At 29.0% G+C, this 20,838-nt stretch overlaps 1 protein-coding gene across 3 annotated transcripts in view; it reads left to right on the forward strand.

Annotated features, from left to right (window-relative positions):
* LOC129960616 (AF4/FMR2 family member 1-like) overlaps positions 1-20,838 on the forward strand; it is a 206,747-nt gene that overhangs the window by 144,945 nt on the left and 40,964 nt on the right. For all 3 annotated transcript variants that reach the window (XM_056074152.1, XM_056074154.1, XM_056074155.1), the window contains 2 exons: positions 1,240-1,329; positions 1,812-1,919. In XM_056074152.1, coding sequence (XP_055930127.1) covers positions 1,240-1,329; positions 1,812-1,919 — 198 coding nt within the window. The remainder of the gene's footprint in view (positions 1-1,239; positions 1,330-1,811; positions 1,920-20,838) is intronic.

The raw sequence follows: 20,838 nt of genomic DNA on the forward strand, positions 1-20,838 counted from the left end.
AATCCATCAAATGAAACTGAATTACTGCTTTTTATGTTGAATGCATTTTCTTCAAAACTCTATGAAACAATACTACCGTTAATTTTTTATTACATACATATATATTCACAAATTTTATTTGAAAAACTGATCATCTTTATAATCTCTCAATTGTCAAAACTCTACATTTACAAAACTTTATTTTTCATCTACAAGCATTTACTGTCAATATATTATTTGTAGCAAATGCTACAGATAACGTATTCTTATTCCTTCTAACATATCGGGGCTGAGGTGGATTAATTGCAGAGTGTTAATCTCAGGATCAGAGAGTCGTAGGTTCGAGAGCTGGTGCCCAAAAAAAATCAGAGGTTTGTGTTGGTCTGATGTATGTTCCGTTGAAATCTGTTTCGGCAATCATACTGCCTCTGACAGGCGAAGAACTTTACAAGTTCAGCTTAGGTATCGTCTTAATTCCCTGACAAAAGCTCTAAATTTCAAAAGTGATCCCAAAGCAGCCCATATGGATCTTTAAAATGAAGCATCCATCTAATTAAACTAAACGTCATAATTAATTAGCGAGATAAACATGTGGAATATATGGAAGATCTTATCTTGTGTGTGCTTTCTTCTTCTTCTTTTGTATTTTTTGGAGCCAACAATTACTTCATATAACGATTATTACTGGTTTTTTTTATATTGACATTACACTCCTCTTCTATATTATTTGACAGTCTGTATGCGGAAGAAAGCTTATTATTCTTCAGATTCTTGAAACCTAAGATCTTAATCAAATATCCGGCGACAAAGTCGTGCTTCTTGCAGTATTCTATCTTTGATTCTTCCTTTTGAAAAATAACAGGAATGTTTATTTCCTTCAGCGGTTTCCTTGTATTTTTTTGTCATTTAATTCCATAGAAAAATTTAGAATTTTTATTTTTTCCCCTTGCAACTTCTTGAAATTATTTGAAAAATCCCAAAACCTTTTTCTGAAAGGAATTTTTGTCTATAAAATTCATGTAAACTGTTGCTCCTCAACAGTTCAGAAACAAGCTATTTATATCTATAGAAACGTTTTACTCCAGAGTGGATTTCTGTTGCCTTTATATCGCCGCTTAACATTTTCAAATTTTAATGATCATAAAATTGCTGCGAGCTTAAGTCTTTGCTTCTGTAACTTATCTTTAAAATTCTTAATTTATTTCCAGTAACTTTCTGTCTTGTAAAATTAAGTACCATGGTAAGCAAGTTTATTTTCAGTTGGTGGACAAGTCCAGATATTAAGCCTGAAATGAAATATAGTCAAGCTGAATGCAAAGTAACAGACTCTACTACTTATGAATTGTCCAAGTAAGTGTTATCTAATCCAATTTTAATGCATTATTTAGAATTTCTTAATTTTGTGTGAAAGGACAAGAGATTTAATTTTCTTTTCTAAATTTTAATGCTCTTAAGGTTGTTATAATCAATGGGAGACTTAAAATAATAAATCGTATGTCATTGCAAGGGTGAGACATCACTCTCAGATTATTAGGTTTGAGCAAAAACATCGCTTAAGGCTTAAAATAGAATTAATCAACTTATATGAGAAAGTATTTTTCTAGAGAAAAATTTTATGAACTTTTATTCATTTTCTCCCCTTTTCTCATCCCCCCCCAAATATTCAGTTTTACGTTTTAAAAAATAATTCTTGCTCTCACTTTTTTGCAATTCTAAACATTCCTTTCTTGAAGTATCATTATACCGTTTTCTTCAGCTGTCGAATTTTAATTTTACGACACATTCTTCTTCTTAAAAGTAGAGAAGTTGCTATACCTGCTTTTTTTTTTCAGGCTTTGGAAAAAACCCAATGAGAGTCCCGCTCCAGAAGTTGCCCCTCCAGAAATCGTGGAATCTCTTTCGTTAGAACCTTCGCAAAAAGTTGCCGATTCAGATGCAAAGTGAGTACCTTTTTAAATTACTTCAGAGTTGGAATTTTTTAGGAAAATACATATTTTTGGTTCTTAATCACTAAGAGTTTTACTGGACTTCTAAAAACAGTGCAAATTTGCACCAGTAAAACTTCGATTTGTTGAATGCTAACTATATAATGTTAATTCCAACCATAATCTTAATAATACGAGTACGTAATGTTAAATTCCAACTCTGAATGACTTAAACTAAGAAATAAGTTAGATAGAAATGAATGAAATTTTTAGAAGGAAAATTTAGCAGCTGGAGATAAAGGTAAGTATTTTTTCTATAGTAATAAACTTCACTAACGTAAAACCCACTCTCATTTTCTTATTAAATGAATAGAGACTCCTATAAATAATCGGCCTAATATTGATTTTTTTAAAGAAAAATATTACTCAAAAAGATAATCTAACTAAGAAATGTGACTTGACTTCTTGACTATTCCAGCCAAGTTTGTAAAATAATACAGTGTTCGTAATAAATTCCTTTGAGTAAAACTGCAATAGACTAGTTCAAAGTAAAATTGACTATCACCCATTTGTGCCAATACTGTGTTTTTAATAGATGCACACCGAGTCGGTGGTCTGAAACCTAACATATTAATTAAATTTAGTCTCCACTTAGAAATTGGTTTGAACATTAGTTTTACCTGAAAGGGAAATTTATTATACTGGAAAGGAATTAAATTCGTCTCATTGGAAAATGGGCAGTATGGCAGTTTTGAATTATGGACTTTCCTCGTTGGATAGGATACCCTGATCACTAGATTAAATTGGCTCTAAAAAAATCTAGGAATATGAATTGAAGTTTATATAAAATATTTTTGAAATTTCGAAATATGGATACAATGTAATAATTAAAATGATGGTTTCAAACAGCTTTTGGGTCTTTTTGGCTTGTTTCGAGACTCCTTTCCCTAGTGTAAACTTACCGGATACATATTAATAATCCGTCTATCTCAAGGGATGAAAGTGGTGGTGTGGTAAGGAAGTTAAGGAGAGGTGTTCGCTTTCGTGTTCAGACTCCACCTCAAAATTATGATCTCCGTTTCTAAAATGTTCTCGAGCAACTTTAAAATGGAACATTAATCCAACTAAACCCATAATTTCATCGCTTATATTATTGTATATGGTCTAACCAAACTAAATTCAAACAGCTATTATTTATAAGAAAATTTTTGTAACAATCTATTTTTTTTTTTTTTTTTTTTTTTTATCAGTTTTAGTTTTATGTTTCTTATGGGACAGCGCAAGCCTGAACAAATAATTGTCGTATTACTGATGCGGCGATGGTAAATTGACTGTATTTCTGTTCTGAACGCCTCATACACCTACCTTTCGTCATCGTTATGAGGGAAAAAAATTTATTTTAAATGTCCAAATTATTTAATAATTTTCAAGAAACAGAACTATTCGGCGTATTTAATATGTTAATGAAATATAAATGAAAGCGAAATATCTTCCTCTATTTTGCTCTTTAGAATCTGAGTATGTATTCCATCAAACCTAATATATTTAACAGCTAAAATAGATTAAACAATTTTCTCCATTTAAATACTTCATTTTAAATTAAACAGCGGAAATATTATCTTTTCGGGACGATCCTATTCTACAGAATAGAGTGTCGTGGCCGTGCAATTCTGTGTAATTACTACATCGTGTAGAAAATCGCGGCAGCCCCCGCAAAAAATTGAGTTATTTTTAATTACTTAATCTGTCAATTATTAGATAAGGAAATTAAATCTTTGGTTGTAAGCAAATTGCTTTATAAGTAATTTGCTGAGTATTGTTTCCAACTACCTTCATTCTGTTGGCAAAGGTACTTTAATTGATTAATATTTTGAAACTGTAAAAGCTAATTCTGTTTTCATTAATCCGTTTACATAAAGATGTTAATCATTAAATGCTCTTTGCTAGCGTTACACGATCGATCCCTTCGAGGGAAATGAAGTTAAGTGGGTACTTGCAATTTTAATAATGCGTTCAGTGTCTTCTCTCTAACTTGAAATAAAACCCCAGATAGATATCTTTGGAAGTAAAGATAATATCTTTGGAAGTAATGATTTCCTCTTTTTAATTCTTCTGTTACGGAAAATAATTTTCTAGGGAAAGATTTCTTTGAAATTCGTCTAAGATTTTTTACTTATGTTAGATACATAGTATATTAATTAAATTTCATTAGATAGTAAATTAATCAAATTACATTAGACATTATCTTACATTTGATTAAATTAGCTTTTAACCTATATTAAGTTGCAATAGATTTTGTATTACAATTATAAAGTTAATTATATTAATATTTTGTAGCTAAAAAAATTAAGTGTTTTGTCGATTGTTCTAGATATTGGATCTTTTTTTTTTTTTTTTCTTTTTTCCCTTTCTTTTTTTTAAATACAGAACTTATCGGTTGACATGCATTTTCGGTAATAAAAAAAAAGTTCCTGAATTCCTGAAAAGAATGAACAGAAATTAAATTCTACCAAAGAAAATTTTTTAAAAGTATCTGATAACTCTCTAAGCAAAAACTGAGGACATATCAATTATCATCTGAAAACATGGAGGTTTATCGCATATTCTTATCGTCTATGTACCTACAGATATTTGATTTGATTATTTTTTTCTTTTTGTTCTGAACGTCGACGAATTTGCTGAAATTGAGAAACGACGCAACAGATATGCTGATTTCACGTTTTATCAATTTCGTGCGGATATTTTGAATGTTGCGATTATAGCTTATATCGTAATTTTCTTTGTAGTTACAGGAAAAATGTGGATCAAACAATCGGAGGAAGAGAAGTAAATTAAGCTTATTCATTATCATTAAATTCAAGGTACTGCATTTACTGAAATATCGTATTAATCATCTTCTGCAAAACATGTTTTGAAACTTTTAAATGTAGAGTTATGCAGCATTTATTTATAGCAGGCATGGAATAAATATAAAATGAAAGCATAATTCTTAACGCCAAATCCTCTGAAAGCCATTCTTTCAGTGAAATTTTTTTACGCAAAAGTTACTTGAAACATATATTTGGAGCTTATTTTCAAGTATTCTTATTTTTGTAGAAAATTTCCTGGCCGAATGCGCATTGTTTAAGTCATGAAATCATCCTTACGAACCCCCTCCCCTCTAAGCATCTTGAATACAGGGCGGTGTTATGTCTTCTGGGTGAAAATATTCTCACCCCCCCCTTTTTTTTTCTTGCATAATTGCTGTTTCTGTAGTTACTAAATCGCTCCTTTCATTCCTTAATCCTATACTTTATCTTGTGTTTATGATGACTAATTAATTTTGATTTGAATTATCAAAGCTTACAGCTTCATCGTATTACTAAGCACTTAATATTTTTCCAGCTTAATATGCTAAAATCTTTCGCCAATGCTTTCGATTTTTTTTTCTTTCAATACTGAATAAATAAGGTCGAAAACCTTTATTTTGAAATCTCTATTTCTTTCAGTTATGTGACATCAGACAGTCTGGAAGACGGCTTTTATATCTTACAAAAAAAAAAAAAAAAAAAATCCCCGGAAAGAAAACTTTTTTGCTTTTTTTTGAAATTCTCGGAATCAATGCTGGAAATACGATTCTGCAAATAAATGTGCTTTCAAATAAAAGTTAAAGCAATAAAAAGAAAGCAGAAAGAAACGTTTTAAATCATTTTTAGCATAGCATTTTAAATCATTTTAATAATTTGAATCATTTTTAGCTGATAAGCATTATTGAGGAAATAAAACATTTATTAATGCTAATTCCATCAGCATGCTGAGTAGTTGATAATTCAAAATATTTATTTCAATTTCGAATATGAAATCTAAATGTTGAAAACCTTTGCGCAATAGTTTCTTCAAACTATATAATTTTGTATTTAGGATTGTTGGATTTGGGATTCTTGTTTTCAGCTTACCTCTCCTCTTCCCCTTTTCTCAATTAAATCAATTGACAGTAATATAAGGATATCCATATTGTGGCCCAGTAAATGATTTCTAAACCGTTTGAGATATCGATTGATTTGTAAACTATCAATGATTATGGTAAAATATATCAGTTATTTATAAAGGCATTAAGATAATAATCAGGAGTATTTTAGTGAGCACAGTGATATTCTATATGGCTTCCTGCACTGTCACTTGGGTTCTTAACTCGGTTATAGCATTCAAGAATCCTGCAAACTTAAGATATCACAGTTTTTGTGCAAGATTGGGATCCAAAAGATAAAACATCGTGACTTAAATGAAATTAATAATTTAATTAGAAAAATCATTAACAATCGTTAATTGCTCAGCAAACTGCTCACTTTTTTCCTGGTATATGCTATATGGATACTTTATTGTATGAAATAATCTAAAAACGAAATGAAATGATTAGCTGCTATCTACTAATTGTGATAGCAATAAGTGAAAAGAAATAGAATTTATTAAATCTAGATTATCTAGATTAGATTTCTAGAATTTTTTATTGCGAAAGTCGAATAATCTGAAATATATACGAACTATCTATATTTCCCTTCCGAAATTCTCCAATGCGATCTAATTAGGGGGTCGCAAAACATTAAGGAAAAAAACTAATTTAAATGAAATATATCTAAATGTTCTTAAAGCAAATAAAAAAATTCTTTGTTACAGTAAATGATAGTTACTATAAATCAAATAATGGTAGATTATCATTTATCGAGTATAACAGCAATTAATGAGTAATTAGAAAGAAATAGTTTCAAAAACACGATTTAAACCTTTTCCATTTGTGATTAAAAAAGGTCAAAAAATTATTAGAAATTATAATTTTTTTCTTTCTATTTTTAAAAAGGAAAATAAAAAAGAGGAGTTTTCAAAGAGTATTAAAATTTCATTGAATATAGATATTTTGTAAACTTTGCTTTGCAATGTTTGAAATAAATATAATTTTCTTAATGTAATTATTTTTTTTTTGTATTTATGAATATCTATATTTCATTTTCTATTAACATAATGCTTCTATTTATATTGGTGTTATTATTTTCTAGAAATTTTAAAGAGTATGGAGGAAACTACTGTCAAAGAGTTATAGAAATTTTTTGAGTATTCTTAAACCATAGGTTTTAATAAAATATTTAGTAAATTTAATTAGAAATATGTTTTAGAACTTTGCCTCAGATAAATCTTTATTAACGATTCGTATTTTTATAACTCTTGCCACTTTGCATCAAATTTTGGCGCCATTTCCTTTTTTTTTTTTTTTTTTTTTTTTATCAACGCACTTCCCACCTTCTACGAATTCAAACACCTCTCACTAAAAGTTTTCATTTTAGCTCTGAGAAGCAAAAATGTCACAAGAAACTTCGAAAACCTTTTTCAATTAGTGATTCATATTTGAATAACACTCAGAGCTTCTCGCATTACATTTTGGAGACAATTCTCTCAGCTTGGCGAGAGATGTTGCTAAAGAAACTTTATTCAAACGCCTTCTAGAAAAATTATCCATTCCAACTCTAAAGTGTAAAAAACACCAAAAGAAAATTCATAAACTTTTTTTCAATTATGGAGACTTCCGGGAACAAAACTGAAATTGCCTCGTCGATATTGATTTCCAGAATCTTCTTTTCTTTCTTTTTTCTTTTTTTTTTTTTTTTCTTTCTGATGATTCTTTTGTGTTTACAGAGCTGTCTTACTGTGACAGGTTTAGGGGTTGTTTGACATTCGTCCACTCGTTCCTGCGAGAGTTTTTTCCTGCCACATCCTCAATAGCCTGTATCTCTCGCACCCCTATGTCCACTTCGATCCACCCTTTAGTGCCAGCCTGAAGTGGGGAAGGGAGGAAGGGAAAGCAAACGCAAAGGATCGATCGCCTGTGTGACGTCAGAAGGATGGTTGTCGTCACTTCTTTCTGTCAACCCACGCTTCAGACCGCAACCTTTACGTCACATATTCAAATCCCATGAGGATTTACAACTGCAGAAAAAGGCTATATATAGTGCCACCCACGACAAGATAATCCCTTCATTAAGGGTGGAGGAGGGTCCTACAGGTATCGAACAAAGGTGGCAGGAGGGCATGCCGAAGGGGATAATGAGGATTATAAGAAGCACTCACCGTAAAGAAAATAGATTAAATGGGTTAAGTTGGCTGCTGGTTTAGAAATGTTGCATGCAGAAAGATAGGTTGAGAAATGTTTAAAAGGATTTTCTTAAGTAATTAAGTATAAACTAAAGTTAAATCTTTTAGTTATAATTAGTACCGATTAATTAAAGAAAACCAAAGCTGCGGAGGAGCTTGGTCAGGGGTGAAACAGAACAGAATGCTCATAATTTTAGACATAGGAAGTGTGAAACAAAAAATTTTTAATGAAAATATTTTTAAAAAAATTTTATGTTTTTGTTTTTACAAAATTCTTTTAATGAACAAATGACAATTAACATTGACTTGAAAATCATCTTTTATCGTATTTATTAAACCTTTGACTAGTTTTGTGCATCAAATAAACTTATTTTTTACCTAAAAATTGAATATTTCATAAGCTTGAGTACTTGACTTGAATATGTGGAGTCCATAAACATTTCGCATGCCTTATGAATTCTTATCCGAAACAAAACAGTTACAAATTCTCAGACAGGATGTGTCAATTAATTAGAAAATGGAACTGTAAAATGATTATATTTTAAATAGCATTTTACTAAAATTAGCATCAATGCATATAAAAGCAGCTTTTTTTAAAAAACAATAATTCGTCTATTTACAAAATTCGTAGTACTTATAAATGCTGACATTGTTAATAAACGAACAAAGGAACCAAATTAGTCATTTATGATTGTCATTATAAATGCAGATTCCTCCGCTGGCTAACTATAGTTATCATAATTATTTTCTTTTTCTTTTGAGAGATCTAATTTCTTTATTTATGACCACTTCCTATATATCAATTGCTTTTTTTTTGGTGGTTTGTTGACAACAAATTGCAAAATATGTCGCCTCAATAAGAAATACTGATAACTTTTCAACAATGCGCAATAATTTAACGCTTTATGGTTAGACTCACGTGGATGTCAAACTTATCATTGAGTTAGAATTCATTTTGAGGGTACGTTTTTATTTGTCCCAAATTAGACAATAAATTTTTGTTGATGGTGAGCTTTCATGCATAAGAATGCTGTCTTAATGAATCTTCAAGGCCTTGAGTTGCTGGGGAAATGATTCTGAGATGAGAGAAATCTCGCCACGCTTTTACCACTTTTAAAGTGGCTATATTGGTCTTTCTGCATATTGGTATGCATCTGCAGTTTTTCATTGAATGTGAAGATCCCAATAATTGGATTGAATTTCCAACATTTATAGAATGATATAAAATTATCTTAATTTTTTTTTCAAGTAAAGTATTGTGGAGTAAAGATTGAGTAAAATTCTGATTTTAAATATTCTGAAACAAAAAATTAGTTCTACCATTTTTCAAAGATTGCCGTTTCCTCCTTTTTTACTAAAGAAAACTTATAAAACACGAACCTGCCTGAAAAATTCCAAAGCCGTATTTTAGGTTGTAGGTCGGATCTGATCTGTAGTTTTTACTTGTACTTAAACCCAGGTAAGGCATTTTTTAGTTAAATAAAATATGTTTATAAGCAGTTTAATATGCGTCGAGATTCTGAATTTGGTACTTTTCATAAAATCTTGTTTGTAGCTAATTATAGTTTTAGTTTTATTCCATATTCAGTATTTATATTTTTGTATAATTATCTAAAACTATATCTAAACCTTCATCTGAAGGAAAGGTTAATTAGGCTTTATTTTGCTCAATGTTCTACTTTTATATTTTCCTTTATTTACTATATTTATTACTTAGGATGTAAGTTAGTAAGATGAAACATTTTGCATCTTATGACACTTGAAAGGGCCCAGTTTAAACTGAACTAATTTCTCTTAAGTATTATCTAAAGCGAAAAACTTGGTTTGTTTTTATCTTCTTAGCATGTTTCAACTGAGATCATTATAAAAATTCTCAGTTTCAAAATTTTGACCACGTTTTATTAATAGTCTCAATAGGTCTAAAACCAAGTTCTTTATTTCTCGATTTTGTCATTTTCAAATACAATCTTTCGGTAAATTGTGTTTCTTTGAATTTTTGTTCAAAATTGATCTTCTTTGTTACTGAATAGAAAATAAGTTTGGAAGAATTATTTTTATAATCTTGAAAAAAAGAGGATTTTAATTATTTTTTGTTTTTCTTTTATCAAGCAATTATTGAACTATTTTAACGACTATTAATACTAGAATTAAATCTCTAATGATAAATTTATCTTTATTTGAACTGTATCTAATTTAAGCATTCTATTATTCTAGTTCAAAACATTTTGTACCTTGCACCATAGTCACTTGCTAACAAGAATTTATACAATTTTTATGTGATCCGAGCAGTTATTTAGGCAATTCTATTTACTTATCAACATAAGGTTACTAAAGTTATTTTGCAAACTCAGTCCTGTCTCTTTTAGTTATTCAAATAAGTGTTGCAATCTTATATCTGTCATGACACTTATTCAAATAAATATTATTATAGTCACGTAATACATTCTTGTTTACTGCATTGTAGAAAGAAACTTTGATGTATCTGAATAATATTCTAGAAATTTGTACAACATGAAAAAAATTAAAAGCTTGTTTACAGTCTGTTTATTTCCTGTATGAAGTTTTCCCCGTGCTTGTAAATATAGTCTCGTAACGTATGCAATGTACTAGTACTTCCGCTATTTGTGTCCTACCGAGATTTGCCTTGAGGGGAAAGGAGAAAAATACAGTTGTAGTTGGGAATGGGCCAGGCTGAGGTGAGGAGACGACGTGACGTCAAATAAGACATCATTTACAGGCAATCTGTCGTAGTAAATTTGAAGACGTTTCTATATATTGTATCGTGGCGCCATCTTGTGGGTAAAGTCTAAACTATGTCAGGAATTGGGAAAAGATTAGAATATGTGGATTTGAGATAATAAAAATATTGGTTTCGTGAGGGATATTTCCTCTATTTTTTTTATGAATGCACTTTATAATTTTCGGACTATAGGTAAGCGTTTTTATAAAAGAAGATAGGAGCAAAAAAAAAAAAATCACAAATTATAATCAATGATGTGGTAGATACAAATTTTCTAAACAATATTCATTTTTTAGATAAATAAATATAATTTTCAGAGTAAACTTTTTTAAAAAAAAAACTCCAAAGGTAAGGTAAAATTATTATATACATTTTTAAAATCCTTATTGCTTTTATAACTAAATTTGATTTTTTCAAGATTCGAAATATTCCGGTCTCAACCATCTTCGCTCAATAAATATACGAGAATCTATTGTACTTTTAAAATATTTTTTTGATTAATTATATTATAAAAAGAATAACAACGATAAAAAAATTCCATAAGAAAATGAAATTTTAAATTATCTAAAAAATGAAAAGTTTTTATTAACTTTAATTGTGATACGTCCTTTAGTGGTGAAAGGGAATGGTACATAAAAACACTTCAGAGCAGATATAAATATAACTCTTCAAAAATTATAGAAATGGTCCAAAAAGATATCTTTATTTTATTTTTTAGTATTCTTTAAACTTTTCTTTAAAATGTTAGATTCTGTATTCTGAAGCATAAGTGATATGTATCCTAACTGATCGAAAGAATCACCAGTAACTATTCTCTGTATCAGATGCCCAATTTCAATAAAAGAAGTAAAAGCATTAATGATTTTCTGCATGGATATTATTATTACTAAAACAGAATTTTTTGTTGTATTTTAAGAGTTCAACATACAAGATAAAATTTTCAATTTAATTTAAAAGATTATTAATACAGCTCAAATATTTTATTGGGACAGTTATAATGGAACAGAATTTTAGCAAACTCTTTCTAATTATTGAATGATAATTGGCTTATTAGGATTTAAATTTCGCGTCTTGTTTCTTTCTTCAAATAAGAATTTTCAGCCATCAGTTCTCTTCATAATCAAAATATAGATGGCGCCATAATCTAACTTTTGGACTGCGTCTTATAGTGAAAAGATAGGAAAATGCTTCCTCTTTCTCTTCATTTCGTTTTTTTCCAAACAATAATTAAGACTTTAAAAAATAAATTCTTATCAAAAAGTGCTTTATATTTTCAAAAATTATCTGAATATGGCACTTGGATCGATATTTGTTAAAACTTTTTACTAAAAACATCTATGTGAACATAGACTAAACATTGTGATTCAGAATTTTAAGCTTCTTTCTGTTAATTTTTTTGATTTTTATGAAACCCATTTAGTTTTTGTAGCAATTAATTTAGATGTGATTTAACTTGCTATCGATCATATGCTAGAAAATTCATAAATACATTCATAACACACGACAGTCTTTTAACTGTTTATGCAATTTCAGCATGTCCCCTAATTGACCAAGCGGAAACTCGATCTAATTAGCATTATCGATGGGAAGATTCTTTTTGCATTTCAGATAATTACAATTCTTGTTGATGTTCAGTTATTCTTTGTTGCAATTTGCTGCCATAAAATCTGCGATGCTTTATAGGAATTTAAATCCTTTATGGATAACCCGTGTTTTTACAACTCAGCGTATTATAATTACCTTATTAGAATAATAAGTGCGTTCTTGTGTGCTTAATCATTCATTAGCAATGTTGCGTAGTGGCCTTCATTTTAATTAAGGACTCTTTCTGCCGCATGGCTTTTTTTTTTTTTATCAAACAGAGTCTATTTAGTCTCTTTACATTAACATTCCCACATGGCGAGTTTTTGATGGAATTTTACAGATGTAATTCGCTATTTAAAGAAACTGCGTATCACAAACTGAAGGTAACAACTCTTTTCAACTCTAGAGGTTTCATATAGAAGTTGAGGGTCAAAATTCCGTTTTAATTAATCAAAATTTATAAAAATAAAAGTAAAAAATAATCTGCGATAAGAAAATAGAAAATATGTAAATTTTAATTAAGAAGATTTTGTAATTGAGGGAACTTGGGTACCAAAGAAAACGATTAAAATTTTGTGTTTAATCCTAGATCTGTGTTTGAATTTTCTCAATTTTAAAGATTTCGGACAAATACTTTGCGAGATATATGAAGTCATTTTGACTGACCCATTATAAAGGACCTCTCTTCCACTGTTTTATTTTATTTTTTTATTGATAAGCCACCTCATTTTTTTGCTTTGAATTAAAATAAAACATTTTCTCAAACTGTTATTGTTTAATCATTGTTTGTAACTTTGAAAATTTCATTAATCTTTCTATGTTAGTTTCTGCCTATCATGCTTGGACCATTTTTGAAAAGAAAATCAACTTTTTCAAAACTGCAACATAATTTATTGCTTAATTTCACCCCTTTAGATTTGGAAGTAATCCGAGCTAACAGATAGATACATTATTTTATTATGAGTGATAAGAGGTATACAGTCTGTAATTCAAATTCTCCAAATAAAACAGTTAAAAATGGTTTTGAATTTTAGTGAATTAGAAAGTGAAACCGAAAGCACATTTTAAATTTAACAAGATAAGATTTGCAATTGTTTTTCTTTTTTTCAATAAAGTTTTGTTTCATAAAAATAATGATTCAAAGATTTGTATGGATGCTTTTAAACTCATTTTTATTTGACTCGTTTTTCAAGAAACCTTGCTTATTTCGAATGTTTTTTTTAAATTTACATTTTATTTAAATGATTTACAATTATTATTGGACATTAATAAGCATTTGAGGAAAGAAATATAGAAAGAGTTCCTAAATATATTAATTATAAAAATATTAAAAAAAGGTTTTTTTTATTATTTATTTCAAATTATGGCAAAGTTAAACTAGAGCAGTTACTAACTATGGAAAAAATAAAATTTTATAAAAATATTACTTTCTTACTTTAAAATGTTTGATTACTGTTGAGAAAAATAACTGTTTAATAGTAGCTGCTTTAATTGTAACATTTTTGTGTTTGATTCTTAAAAACCGCTTTTCTCAATTTGCCTTTTCCGAAATTAAGTATACTACAAAATGATAAAAGTAAAGCACATTTTATTGAAATTTTTTCTGTAAATACGGAAGTATCTACTTAATTGAATTTGGCATCATTTTTTAAAATATTGATCAGAAATTTTTTATTAAAGAGTAAAATGGGAAAAAAAAAATATTTTCCAAAAAAATTACACAAATTTTTGAGTAGTTATTTTTTGTCGAAATTAATTTAGATATAAAAGATCTGATGCCTATTTACTCTAAATTATGAAGATTCCTTAAAAAAAAAAAAAAAAGTTAACAAATACTGAAAATTGAATGAGAAGAAGCATTAAAAAAAAAAAAAAAAAAAAAACTTTTTAGAACTTCAACATTTTTAATTTCTGAATAGGAGAGATATTTTTAAAATCTAAATTACTGAACTGTTTACATTTAATCACATCAAAACAAAGTAGATTTTGTCGAAATTGAAGAAAAAAAAATTTAAGGTACAGAGTCCCCTTAAGAAAAGCAATAAAAAATTATAATAAACGAAGTAATTGTTCTGTGCGAAAAAATATATTAAAATGAACATTTTTGAACAAAATTCCCTTTCATTCCCCCTTCCCCCCGCTCTTGTTCTTGGACTTGCATTTCTTAATGTGAAGGTTTGGAAACAATTTGCCAGATTTGTTTCATTTTTGTCATTTTGCTTGCTGTTAAAAATTATAAACTTTGTCTTAAAGCAAAAATGGCTTTAATTCAAAAAGCTTTAAAAATGTCATTTACATTACATTTCTCTAAGTAAGACAAATTTCTTTCTGCCTAATTAAATTTCTTTCATTTAAAATTATTGTAGTCTTTCTTGTGTAACTTCTGTTTTATAATTAATAAATTATTTTTGAAATCTGAAACTAAATATTCTCATATTTTAAATGTAGTTCCTTTTTTTTTTCTTGTTTGTTTAAATAAATTTCCATCTCTTAGAATGTAATTTCTTGTGCGCATGTCTAAGTATTAGTGAAGGGTGACAATTTCTTTTTATGCATTAAACTGTGACTTATTCGTGCTTTATTAAAATCTAATTATCTAACCAATCGTGAAATAGCCTACGCATTGTAACAGTTGGTAGGGGAAACTGATTTGCATTTAGATGCTGTTTTTCAAACGTTGTTATTTTTAGTGAATACTGAATTCAATAAATTCATAGTCCTTCTAGATTTTTCCAAAAAGGAGCAACAGAAACTGTTGAGAGAGTGCATTTTTTAAGCCTATAAAGGAGAAAAGAAAAATTCGAGTTATAACATGTAGTCTCCAAAATTTATCTCTGCAACCAAAATTTAATTATTTCACTTATAATGGCCGACTTTGATTAGACAACTACCTGCCTTGGAAAATAACGAGATCGATTTATAAATATTATTTAATTGCCAAATAAATAGATTTCTGAAAAATACGAATTGTATTAATTATGAGTATTAGGATTACAGTGAATTTTTAAATGATCATTAAATATATTAAATCATGATATTTATATTATATATGGAATATTAATTATTCATTTAACTGGTTATGCTGTATTCCACTTGACAGGTTGTGAAAAATAAGAATCTTTAATGCCATATTTGTTTGAAATTTATTATTTCTTTATAATCTATCATACTAATCAATTACTTTTATATGTAGCAAGAAAATCATTGGCTAAAAATTTTTTCAGCATATTTAATATTTTTTCCATGATATGCATGTAAAAAAATAAGAGGAAAAAATCAGAAAATTGCTAAGATAAAAAAAAAATTAAATGAATAATTAACATACTATTAAATTAAAAAATTAGTTGAGAATTGTGAAGCTAAAATGACATTATCAAAAGAGGACTTTATCGCGCAAACTGCCTTGATCGCAAAATGCCAAAACCCGCAGTTGTATGTGTAGTATTTCTCGCAAACATTTAATTTTTACTTAGATTCATTTTCTTACCCTCTAAAGAATGCATTTGCGTCAAATATGGTAGCTGAAGACGTTGCGTGTAAAATGCCAGAGAGCACACAATACTTTTTATTAGAAGTAGATTTAAAAGATAATTAATTATAAATACTTTAACAAAATTGATAAAATTAAATAACCAACGCACTTATACATGGAAATAAAGTATATATTAATTATGTCTTAAGTAATTAGCAACTTATGCATAGTATTTTCCTCCTTTTTAAGATTCAGCCATATATGATTCTTTTAATTCTTTCTATCAAAAGTTACATTTTCAAATTCCAGTTCTTGTTTCAATAAGTCATAAATCTGTCAGTGTGCTTTGCGACAAATACCGTATCCATTTCACGTTTTGTTCTATTTTCGGGTTTGCTTTTCGTTGAAAGAATATGTCATGGGTATTCGTGGACCTTTGTTTTAAATTTTTAAATTAAATTGCTGATAATTTTGATGAAAATCGAATTAACAAGTTAATCAAAAATCTGAGTTCTTTTATACAGTTTAACCCTTTGCACTCGGCACATTATTATTCACCTAATACAAAGACTTGTTTATAGTTCCGAAAAATATATGTAATTGTTTTAAGTTGAATTCTCCTGTTTAATTAATTTGTATCTACTTGCTACTCTGCAGGTATTTTTAACAATCAAAATTAAATAAATAAATAAAACATCAAAATGAGGCACCGTTATGAATGGTGAGTGAGAGTCACCATCCGTGCAAAGGGTTAATACATTGAGAGTGACCAAAGATTTTATTTTTACTGGTCTAAATGAGAATACCAAAAACTATATCAAGAAATTATATAGAGCAGGAAAAGTTGAAAAATCTATGCATTATAAACATCTTTGGGAAAACTCGTGCATCCTTTCTAAATAACTCATTATTAGATAGGGCTTTTTTGAGAATTTCTAGAATTTTTCAAAATATTGTGTTTTTTTTTTCAAAGTAAATTAAAGGAGAGTTTAAAATATATTTTTTCTTTGTAAAAATGTGGACTTCCAAAATTATCTGTACCGAAAAATTGCATCTAGGGGGAAAAGTTCAAGAATCTCTCTGCAGAATATTCAAGTAGTATCATTGAACTGATACTTCATTCTTTCATCTAAATAGGAAATCGAATGATACGGTAATTTGTTTCCTTCTGTGACTTCACTGTTAAGTATGCTATCGATCATGCTACTATTTTGATTCACTTCGATTTCCGCTGAACCAGAAGATGAATCGGAGGAGCCCCATTTGCTAATTGCGGGTCTCGCTCCTTCTCTCTCCCTGCATTTCATTTCGCTAATGAAACTCCGTTTGCTTCGAAAGTGCGGCTCGTCTGGCTTTGTTTACTCTGCCATCATGCACTCACAATTAGGCTGGATGCAACATGTTGCTCCTGTTCAGTTGATTGAAATTATCCTTTGAGGTAGCTCTTTTCCATGATCCCGTTTTAAGACTCGGATATTTTCATGTGAAGATGTAAGTACGCTTAAATTATCATTAATAAGTTGCTGCAATTGTGTTTTGTTTAATGATGCTAGCAATGAAATGTGTTGCTGGTGACTGCATTTTATGATGACGGTTTTCAAGATTCCTTTTGTCTTTGGAAAAGAATGACTATTATCTCTCAATCAGTTACTTTTCTTTATTGAAGGAAATGAAAATTTCAGAGCATTTTTCCACTTTTTATCGTAATAGGATATTCTGCAGCTTTTATAAATCACAATCCGATTTCTTTAAATGATCCCAAATGTACATGAAAATAAGAAAGTATGATCATTAAACTGAGCATTAATTAATAATGAATAAATCTCGTACACTGACTATTTCCGCAATTCAAACTTTTCTTCACTTCATTATTTCAGATTCAGAAGCGGTATTTAATACTTATCCTGCATGATATTAAAGAATGAGAGTTTGACTGTTATTCTGATTTTTTTTTTCCAAATGCTGCAATAAATAGTTAACCTTTTGATGAGATACTTTACATACCTCACATCCAGGATAAGAATATTTTAGGTATTAGCTTAATTTATTCAGATGTCACAAAGAGAAACACCGCAAGTTAAATCAGTCAGCGATTTTTCGATTTTTAACCTTTTTTTCAAACTAAAATTTTGTTTTATCTTATAGTTTAAAACCGGTATTAATATTGATTTCCCTCACGTTCGAGTGGATTTAGAGAAATTTATGTGAAGCCATTAATTACAACTACATTCTTTAAGTGAAAAAAAAAAGTTACACAGGTATTAGTATTAATTTTTCAGACTTTTATAAAAAAAAAATCACACGTTTCAAAACTTGATAATATATGTAATATTAAATTAGATAATTTGAGATTATACCCTGAAAAAGGAAAGCTAAGGTTTTTATTTTTTAAATGAATATATCCAATTGGATTTATATCCTGAATAATTGGAATCGCAAATATTGAAATGGATATTCAGTATACTATTTACATTTTTATCATCAATGAACATTAGGGCGAGATTAATATTTCTTGAATAAAGAAAAGTAATTTATTCATTTGCGAGACAGTGAAAGTGTTAAAAAATAAAAATTACATGGATATTTTTTAAAACTCACAAGAAATGAAATATAAAATTTTCGGATTTTAAAGGAAATAAAGAAAAGAAAGTGGGATTTTTCGTTAGATGGAATCGAAGTATACACGTATAATTTTTTACAGAATTTTAGAAATTGAATACTAAAAGTTCACTAGAAGCTGTGATGAGATTCGAAACCATTTGAAAGACAGAATGTTTTTCTTTTTGCCATTCCATCTCTCGTTTGCATTAAATAACACTGAATTCAATCAAAGGTCCTTTTTGATATTCGCATGACTTGCTATATAATCTCTTTCATCTGTTTATCATTTCATTCTTTATTATGCCTTTGGTATATATGTACGGATATTTAAAATTATTGCTTTTTGCTGGCATATATAATATATTTCCCGGATACTTTATACTTACTAAATGCCAATGTCGTATTTTTCATTGAAATTTTGCATGAATCCGATTTCTGAAATCTGGTGTTTTCTGTTTATTCTAAGTCCTTTGCGAATATCGAAAGAAAAAAAAGTATCAATACAAAATTATTCCATTTCAGCCAGAAAATTCTAAAAAAGATGGCACGTTGTATTGAGAATGTTTTCATATTCTTAAACTTCGGAATGAAAGTTTTCGTGACCATAAAATTGAAAAGATTATCAAGAAAATGAAAATTTCTATTTGATGATAATTTTTAATTCAAATATTCAGAAAATTTAAAGAAATTCGTGTTTTTGTCCAAAATATTTTTTTAGCAACTATTATTTACAAATATTAAGAATTTGGAGGAACACAAGTTTCGCAACAACGTTATTTTTACTTGGAGTCGTATCCTTAATTTCAGAAATCTTTCTTCTTATTGATTTATTGTAATTTTTGAATGAATATCATTCATCTTGTTTCTTGGTCTGATTTAGATTTGAAATAGCGAAAACTGCCATTCCGATCGAACACATGACATGGTCCCAGCCCGGCATTTGGTTCTATACATTGACTCAGTATTAATATTAATTCTCAAAATTAAAATAAGAAGGGAAGGTTTGAATATTTTAATGTTTATTACTTTCATTTCCCCCTGATGATAGAGTTGCATCACCCATGATTAAAACCCCCATGTTTATTTTTTTTTCCTGCCCCTCCCCCAACTTCTTCTATATGATTTTATTTTTTTATTTAAATATCATACTTTTTTTAGGTATGCCTTACAAAATAAATTCAATCAAAAAGTTCTACCTTCCCTTTCTCATTTATAAATGTTCAGAACTTCTGGTCATCTCACCGAGATATTCTAAAATATTCGAAAGGGACTGATAGTGGGATTAAGCCGCAACAAAAAGTCAAAAATTCGATACCCTTCGACTACTTCTGGAAACAGGATCTAATTTTGAAGAATGGGATAATCCAAACCACTTAATTCAATTTTGAGCAATATCAGGACATTCACTCAATGCTGGGAACATCAGAATAAGGCATTTTCTCAATGCAGGCAGGGGAAAGACGAGTCTTTTTTCCCCTGCCCATTTTTTCGATCAAACGATCCGGATTTCGATGTGAAGGGATGGCTGAAATTCTGCCGTGGGTGGGGAGTGGTTAGAGAATCGGATATTGGATGTAATCCTATACCCCGTAGAGAAATCTGCCGCGAAAAGCTCAAATATCGGCTTACGGGCTTTATTCGGCGTAGGCGGATTTTAGCCAGCCAATGAAAAAGATATAAATTAACATTCATTCCTGGTAATATCTTTCCCCTCTTGAATGAAAACATGGAGAGAAAAAAATCCCATTTACGGCTTAAGGCACATTCTTACTGGAAAAAAAAATATTTGAGAGTTTTATAGCTATCGAATAAATCAGAAGGGTCACAAACAGGGCTGTCTTATCTAGTGGACTAATTGGGCTGTAGCCTAGGGGTCCCTCTAGTCCAAAGAGCGCCTCTAATCCTAAAAAATTGATAATTTTTTAATTTTGAGCATTATAATTTTAAATATAAAAGAAAATGTTACTTAAATTTGTAATTAAAATTGGCATCGACAGGGATTCCGACATAAAAAAATAAAGAATTATATAAGACCGTCATTAGAATAATTTAAGTTATTTAAATACTTTATCCATAGATAATGATATTTTAGAAAATATAAATCAAGCCAAAACTGTCATGGATTTGTCACAAGTATATCTTGAAATTAATATATTTATATCAAATAAGTCATTGTAAAAGTGTAAAGTAAGGTAAAGTGAGTTTTCTTACATATGTGGGCAAGCATTATTTTATGTGAAGCAGAATGTAGTTTGAAGACAGTGAAGAGACTTTTGATTTCGTGACGTCATTTTATTTCATCTTGAAGAAGCAGGCATTATTTACAAATAGGAGCGACGAGCAACACATACCGCAGAAAGAAATGAGGGAAAAGCCCTTGAACATTTTATCCCTGGTCTTATATAAACTGAGATTTT

The sequence above is a fragment of the Argiope bruennichi genome, chromosome X2, assembly GCF_947563725.1.
Source record: "Argiope bruennichi chromosome X2, qqArgBrue1.1, whole genome shotgun sequence".
In the NCBI taxonomy this organism is placed as follows: domain Eukaryota; kingdom Metazoa; phylum Arthropoda; class Arachnida; order Araneae; family Araneidae; genus Argiope; species Argiope bruennichi.